Here is an 8,449-nt window from a genome sequence, read left to right as displayed (position 1 = left end):
GATCACAATCATCACAGCATACGTGGACGACATGCTAATAACATCACCCAGTTGTGATGAAGTAGACCGTGCAAAGCGAGAGATCATGGACAAATGGGAGACGCAAGACAACGGAAGAATCAAAGAATTTCTGGGTATCAAGATCACACGTGATAGAAGACAGAGGAGGATATCTCTGGGTCTAACGGCATACATTAAGGAAATGGTGAACAAATGGTTAGGAGGAGCAAACGAGAAATCTTGGGTACCCATGCTGAGTGTAGCGAACGTCGCCGGAGGCGAGCGATGTGAACCTCAGCGAGCAAAGAAGTATCAAGAATTGGTCGGCCAACTATTATGGGTCTCCAACACAGCCCGACCAGATATTGCCTTTGCCGTCGGCGTATTGGCGCGATATATGTCGATCCCGATCGACAGTGCATGGAAGGCAGCCATCCACGTGGTAAAGTACCTGAACCAAACGAACGAATATCAGCTGCACCTAGGAGGGGAGACAAACGAGCACTCGGATACACCGGTAACGACGTATACCGACGCAAACTGGGCATCCGACCCCACAAATGGACGAAGAAGCACCTCGGGGTCGATAACATATGTATATGGGTGTCCAGTGAGTTGGAAATCACACGTTCAGAAGTGTGTGGCATTGTCGGCAGTCGAAGCAGAGTTTGTCGCCGCTTCCGAAGCGGTGCGAGAAACCTTATTCTTCTCATATTTGCTCCGGGATTTGGAGACCACGGACGTTCGGCCCGTACTATACACAGATAGCCAGGGGTGCATACAGGTGAGTAAAGACCCAGCCAAACATTGGAAGTTAAAGCACATCGACACACGGTATCATTTCATTCGCGATCACATGCAAGAGGGCAATGTGGAAATCAAATATGTCGGAATGGCAAACAACGTTGCAGATGTCTTGACAAAACCCTTACAGGGTCTTAACACCTCACGATTGGCTAGGATGATAGGACTGGAGATCCTGCCAAAGGGGGGAGTTGAAGATGCGTCGGCATCTCAAGCAAGATGCACATGTTACGGCCGAGACATTGAGACACGGGAGGCTCACGTAAGTGAGAAGTACAATGAGGTACGTAATTGTTGTCATGGTGACAGCACAGTGGCACCCGGTATCATAGCAACACAGGAGTACAAATGAAGAGACACATCCTGCCTCGAATAGGACCAGAGCAGTGAATGGAGTATATATATGTGTTTGTCATTCAGTCTCACACCATGAAAACCAAGCATTACATAGAACATACGGCTGTGGTAAAAGGGAGTCTGATCGTGACCCCGATAACGCCATATATTAATTGTTATCTTCATTTAAACGGCAGCCAACTTGCAGCATTCAAAAAAGTTGAAGTAGATAAAGCCGCACAAAGCGTGGAGACAGTGAAGGTAGTGCTTACGGCCGAGTAAAAGGCCTGAACATCTTAGCACGGACCACATGTGTCACAACCTACTCAAGGCAAATGCTTTGTTATGCTCTGCAGTCAATGCGGCTCTCCGCCACTCTTCTTTTGTATATATAGACTCCTAGCTCTCTCTCTCTCTCTCTCTCCTACTATCATCATCAACTAGACGCCTCAACTCCAACCACTGATGACTGACTCCAATGCACTGACGAATGACTTCAACATACTGACGAAGGACCTCAACTGATTAAGAGTCTGACACTCAACGCAATGCCGCCATCGACAAGAGCTGGACAGACGGGAAGGGGCGATGATGATCAAACGACCACAAGCAATGGACAGGAGGAAGGATGGCTCACGCAGGTAGTCAGGATCCTCCAGCTGGCGAACCCGGCACTATCGGCAGAGGAAGCAATAGTACGGGCCATGGGTCTGGTCAACATTAGCAACCAAGCTCCACGCAGGGAGACCGAAAAGATCCCCAAGGACGTATCGAGCTCCATTGCTCACATCAAGAAGCTCAGCGATAGCAATTGGCACACCTGGGAACCCACCTTTATCGACTGCCTCCAGAGAGTGCACAATGCGAAGGAAATCCTGTATGGTACCGTTGTACCCGGGAGCGAGGAATACGATGAAGACCTAGACAAGGCACTCGTGGGCCTCATCCACGCCTGCTGCGATAACAGCCCGGATAGCCGCATCGACACCTACACCATCAGAGGGGTGGATGAAGAAGTTCAACTTGGTAGCACACTCTATGCCAAACTCAAGAAGGCACTAACACTAAACGACACTGTAAAGCGAGCAGGACTGCAGGATCGTATCCACACAGTGCGCTTGCACAATCGAGACATTGTCAGACTAGGCAAGGAACTTGATTCGATCTGGAACGATGCGGCACGCCTCGGAAAGCGTTTCGACGAGGACCTCAAGAAATCAACTCTCTATCGCTGCACGGCTCAAGATTGGTTCTACGCCAACACCGTCGATGCACTGAAAATGGCCAGACCAGACTGCAAGTATGACGAAGCCTACCATGCACTGGCCAAGAAACAGCAGGATGGTGAGATCACTGGTCGTATTAGAGGAGCAGCAAGGGTCGCCACAAACACGGAACAGGGGAGTGCCAACCAGGCGGAGCAAGGACCCAGGGGGAGGCGCGATCCTCACAATCCCTTGGCCCCTCCAAAGTGCTACGCTTGCAGAGGACCAAATCACATTGCTCGAAATTGCACAAACACACGAGGCACAAGCGAACCTGTTGCTCGTACGACACAAGAGGTGAACCACTAGGAACTCGGGTGCACCTTTCTAGCAGTTGACAGGGGCGAGCGATCAGCATGCGACACCTGGATCATCGATTCAGGTGCAACCCATCATATGGTAAATGATGAGAGAATGCTGCTCACCTCAACGAACAAGGTCGGCCAAATCAGTACGGCAGGGGACGAAAAGCTTCAGGTGAAGGCTATAGGAGATGCCTCCCTTCGGGTCGGTGAGGCCACCATCCAACTATTGGATGTGCTTTATGTACCGAAACTGAATGCTAACTTATTGTCCGTACAAGGCTTGATCGAGAATGGTGCACGAGTAATCTTTGATGAGTTTGGAACTACCATAAAGCAGAACGATGGTACCCAAGTACAATTCAAAAGGGACAGAAGACAGGGCCACTTCAAAGTGCGAGGACAAGCACTGGCTTTGGAACTGGAGGAAACACGAGATGGCGTCCCAGAGGACAACCAGAACACAGGAAAACTAGATAATGCCCCGGAGGGCAATAAGGACACGAAGCATCGAGACAGCTACCTATGGCATGAGAGGTTCGGACACCCAGGACGAGACAAAACGAGACAAATCCGGGCCCATTACCTAGGTACCGACGAGGAAATGGAACATGAGTCGAAGCACTGCAACGCATGCAGTCAAGGAAAACAGACTCGAGCACGGATGAGCCAATCAGAGTCGGAAAGAATGGAGGCACCATTAGAGCTGGTACATGTAGACCTGATGACAGATTTCAAAGGACATGCCAACTACCACTATGCACTAGTTGCTGTGGACGACTTCTCCTCTCTGATCTACGTGGAACCACTCTGCACAAAGAGTGCCGCACTCACGGCGCTGAGGAGGTGGATAGCCAGGATGGAATGGGCAACAGACAGGAAACTCAAAACACTCTGCAGCTACAATGGAGGAGAATGGTGCAGCATAGCAGCTGAAGACTGGCAAACTCAAGAGGGTTTTAAGTGGCAAAAGAGTGTCCCGGGGATCAGCGTCCAAAATGGACGGGCGGAGAGAGCAATCAGATTGGTCCAAGAAAAGATGCGCTCGATGCTGATTGGTCGAGCTTGCCCCAGAGAGTTGTGGCCGTACGCAATCACAGCAGCAGCACACGTGATGAACCTTACCCCGTCAGCCACCAAAACCATTCCCCACGAGGCCTTTTATGGAACCACCGCGCACAAGCTGGCCCAGCAACTGCGAGTCTTCGGATGCTTGGCATGGGTTCATGTTCAACAGAAGGACCAGCAAGGCAAGCACGGAGCTAGAGCAAAGCCAGCCATCATGATTGGGTATGACGACGAACACAAAGCATGGAAGTTTTGCAACCCGGACCAGCCTGCATCAATTCAATGGAGCAACTCAGCAACGTTCCATGAGGACAAAGGATGGAGTGATCGCCAACAAGAGGCAGTCAGGCCCATGGTGACTGTGGAGGTCGAGGAGGAGGGTGTCACGCCAGCCATAGTAGAGGAGGAGACCAGATCAGAGGCCGCAGTGGAGGATCTCCTACCAGCCATAGACAGCACAGTGGGTGCCGCCAACACAGCAATACTGAACCTGGACCCAACGCTTGGGGAAGCAATGAATGGTGAGGATGCCCAGCTCTGGAAGGAGGCAATACGAAAGGAGCTAGAAGGACTTGAGGCAATGGGGACTTGGGAGGTGGTGCACCAACCACCAGGAGTACCACTTGTGGACTCTAAGGTTGTGCTTCAGCTGAAGCTTGACGCTGATGGTGTACCTGTTAAGCACAAAGCACGACTGGTTGCAAGGGGCTTCACACAGAGAGAGGGGATCGACTACCAAGAAACCTTCTCTCCAGTAGCACCCCTCGGAGCGATCAGAGCCATCTTAGCACTAGCAGTGCAGAACAACTGGGAGGTACATGCTCTGGACATCACTATGGCTTACTTGAACTCCACGTTAAAGGAAGCAATCTACATGAAGCCGCCAGAAGGATCAGGAGTAGCACCCGGCAAGGTGTACAAGGTAGTCAAGGGCCTATATGGCCTAAAGCAGTCTGGGCGAGAATGGAATCAGGAGTTCGACAGGTCTTTGCGACGCATGGGATTCTTCCAGGTAGAGTGCGCTCCCTGCATCTACACCAAGGGACAGGGTGAAGATATGGCCATTGTGGTCATCTACATCGATGATACATTAGTCATAGCACCACAGCTGGAAACGGTCCTAAAGGTTAAGAAGCAGATTGGTCAGAGATGGAAGATGGAAGATAGTGGTGAGGTCTCTCACTTCTTGGGCATCAAAATCAGTCAAGACCGTGTGATGCGCACCATGACGATTGGTCAGTCAGGGTACATCGACCAAGTGCTGGCAAAGCACCTGGACAAACACACGAAGCCGACCATGGTTCCAATGCAGAGCATACCGGAGGGAACCCTTGTCGCAAGCGCAGCACAACAGAAGGAGTATCCAGTGATTGTTGGCAAGCTGCTCTGGGTTGCCAACAGCACCCGGCCTGACCTTAGTCTCACTGTGGGTGTTCTCGCTAGGCACATGCATGAACCATCACAGGAGCATTATCAGGCAGCACAAAGGGTCTTATGCTACCTCGAAAGCACAAGGCAGGTTGGATTGGTTTATAGGGCAAGTGAGTCGCAAGAGCCACTGGTTGCACACAGCAATGCAAACTGGGCAAGCGATGCCACCATACAGAGAAGAAGCACATCGGGGTCAGTGGCATTAGTGTACGGGAACCCAGTAGCCTGGAAGTCAGCGACACAAAAATGCGTGTCATTGTCCGCTGTCGAGGCAGAGTTCATTGCAGCCACAGAAGCAACACGTGAGGTGCTCTTCCTCAAGCAGCTGCTATGCTCAATTGGCATTGCCACAGGCACACCGACAGTCTACTCGGACAACACTGGTTGCATACAGGTTAGTAAGGACCCAGCACAGCACTGGAAGCTTAAGCACATCGACACCAAGTATCACTTCATCCGTAACAACGTACAAGAGGGAAGGGTGCAGATCAAGTACGTAGACACCACAAGAAACTTGGCAGACGTACTCACGAAGCCCATTGGGAGGCAGGCAATGCAGCAAGCAAGATCTGGGCTACACCTGCAAATACCGGCAGCAGTGTACGGAACAGGGTCCCCGAGCTATGCGACAGTGTTGAAGAACAGAGGTCACACCTTGAAGCAACAGCATAATGAACAGGGTACATATGCTGTTGAGGGGGGGAGTTGAAGTAGATAAAGCCGCACAAAGCGTGGAGACAGTGAAGGTAGTGCTTACAGCCGAGTAAAAGGCCTGAACATCTTAGCATGGACCACATGTGTCACAACCTACTCAAGGCAAATGCTTTGTTATGCTCCGCAGTCAATGCAGCTCTCCGCTGCTCTTCTTTTGTATATATAGACTCCTAGCTCTCTCGCTCTCTCTCTCTCCTACTATCATCATCAACTAGACGCCTCAACTCCAACCACTGATGACTGACTCCAACGCACTGACAAATGACTTCAACGTACTGACGAAGGACCTCAACTAAAAACGCGGCAACAGACTGCGAGTTGAAGATTCGTCAGCATTTCAACAGGGTTCATGGGGTCTAATCAATTGACGATACAGTGAAGTCGTGCATAAATGATATGCATGTGGGATACATGAGCATTGCCATAGCAATGAGTCAGGAGCAATACAGGAAGCAACAACTCAGGAGTAACTCAGGAGGCAGCTCATTTCAGCATTAAATGCTCATAGGTAGTGCTAAGATATATATACACACTTGTATGACTACATTCATCCATAGTAATCCTAAGCATTCAAGAAGTCATACATCTGTGAACAAGAGCTTGCTAGTAGCTCCAGGCAGCACATTGTACTTGCAATCTTCAACTGATTAAGAGTCTGAAGCTCCATTGACCAAGCCAAGGAGCCCCATTGACAAACATGGTAGAAGAAACCGAAACCCAAGCTGGTGTTAGCAAAGCCAAAGGAGGCAGAAGAGGCAAGACAGTCCAACCATGAGGTGGCAACAAAACTGAAGTTGAAGTGCATGGCGATGATGCCAGCAAAGAAACTGACTCCAACTCCAACCTCAATGACAACAGCAAGCAGTACAACTTCTGAACCCTGGCAAAACTCTTCAAACCAGTCCCCAAACTTACATTGTGCAACTATTATAGTTGGAGTGCTCACATCAAGTCATTCCTCAGGTCCATGCCAAATGCTATGAAGCACTTGGAAGGAGTCTATGACAAGAAGCACCCCAAGTGGAGCCATATGTTTGACAATGCATTAACCAATGCCCTACATGGTACCATCAATACCACCAGGGAACATAATATAAACTATTTGATCCTTAATATCATCAGAGAATATCACATGTTCCACCAAGTATGGAAGAAGATTGAGAGTGGCTTGACCAATGAGGCCACAGCAACCTCATGCCAACTTGCACTCATTGCTCAATTAGGAGATGTAAGGATGTTCAACTCTGATGCCCAGAAGCTCATCCAGGATATCAGGGCTATCCAGACAGAGAGCAGTCTCCTGGGAAAGCTGTTTTCAGATGATACTCTATTCTTGAACCTACAGAAGTGCACCATTTGCCACCCCATATACAAAGAAACTGTCACCACCATCAACCAGCTCAACTTTGATGCCCTCACCATGGCCCTGACCATTCATCAGTCAGCAATCAAGAATAACCCTGCCCAGAAAGTGGACCCCTGCCAAGCCAGTGCCAGAGTCACCAGCAGCAACAATCAGGGTGAATCAACCAAGAAAGATGAAAAGGACAATGACCAGGTGAGTGCAAAAGCTGGAGCTAGACCCAGAAGGATTTGATGCTGGGTATGCAAATGCCCTGGGCATGGAATCAAGCAATGTGATGCTTTGGTCACCATCCCTGACAACTCCTCCCTTGCCAAGTCAGACTAGGAAGTCTGGTGCTCCTTCTCACCAGGTTGGTGGAAAACCCCAGAATCAAAGGAGACATCTCATTGGATCCTAGACTCAGGGGCTACCTATCACATGGTCAACAATCATAGCATGCTCATCTGTCCAAAAGCTTGCCAAAAGTGTGTATTCACTGCTGGAAGTGAAGTATTGGAAGTGACAGCTATGGGAGACATTAACATATCAACAAAACATGGAGATGTATTTCTTCAGAATGTACTATATGTTAGACACCTCAATGTTAACCTGTTGTTGACCAATTTGCTAATGGATGAAGGAGCATGAGTGACATTAGATTCCACCAGCAGACAAATACATCTAGCAAATGGCATGCTACTCAAGATAACCAAGAATCACAAGTGAGGACTGTTGGAGCTTTGAGGTGATACATGGCTGGAGAGCACAATGATAATGTTGATACCATTACTTGAAGGTGTTGATGAGGAGCTCAAGCAAACTGAGAGCAAAACAATTGTATCTAAACAACAATGATGGCATGAATGTCTAGGGCACCCAGGCCAAGATAAGACAAGGGCCATCATCATACGGCTCTGACATGTGAGCAGTGTGTCAGGGGTCTCGCGCCTGAAACCCAGGTCGGTCTGTCGAGATACTTGGTGACTATCAAACTGCATGACAGCTATTGTCTTGGTATTGGTATTGATGAGCTAGTCACTTGGTGACTATCAAGTTGTGCGATGACAGCAGGTGGCATTTGTTGTATATACTATCATAGGTTTTGGCTGACCTCTGTGGACACTCTGTTCAGGGGTAGCTTGGCATGATCAATATCAATACATAGGTTGTGATGACACCAAGGT

General features: G+C 49.3%; 1 protein-coding gene across 1 annotated transcript; it reads left to right on the top strand.

Moving 5' to 3' along the window:
- Positions 1–1,688: 1,688 nt before the first annotated feature.
- UHO2_07405 (uncharacterized protein) lies at positions 1,689–5,915 on the top strand (the record flags this gene model as incomplete). Its single annotated transcript, XM_041556616.1, has 2 exons — positions 1,689–2,688; positions 2,788–5,915. The coding sequence occupies 2 exons, from the start codon at positions 1,689–1,691 to the stop codon at positions 5,913–5,915; spliced, it is 4,128 nt and encodes a 1,375-aa protein (XP_041412550.1).
- Between the last annotated feature and the right edge of the window lie 2,534 nt (positions 5,916–8,449).

Source organism: Ustilago hordei, assembly GCF_900519145.1.
Source record: "Ustilago hordei strain Uho2 genome assembly, contig: UHO2_contig_27, whole genome shotgun sequence".
NCBI lineage: Eukaryota > Fungi > Basidiomycota > Ustilaginomycetes > Ustilaginales > Ustilaginaceae > Ustilago > Ustilago hordei.
Note: the sequence above shows the minus strand (reverse complement) of the source record. Positions and strands in the feature narration are given on the sequence as shown.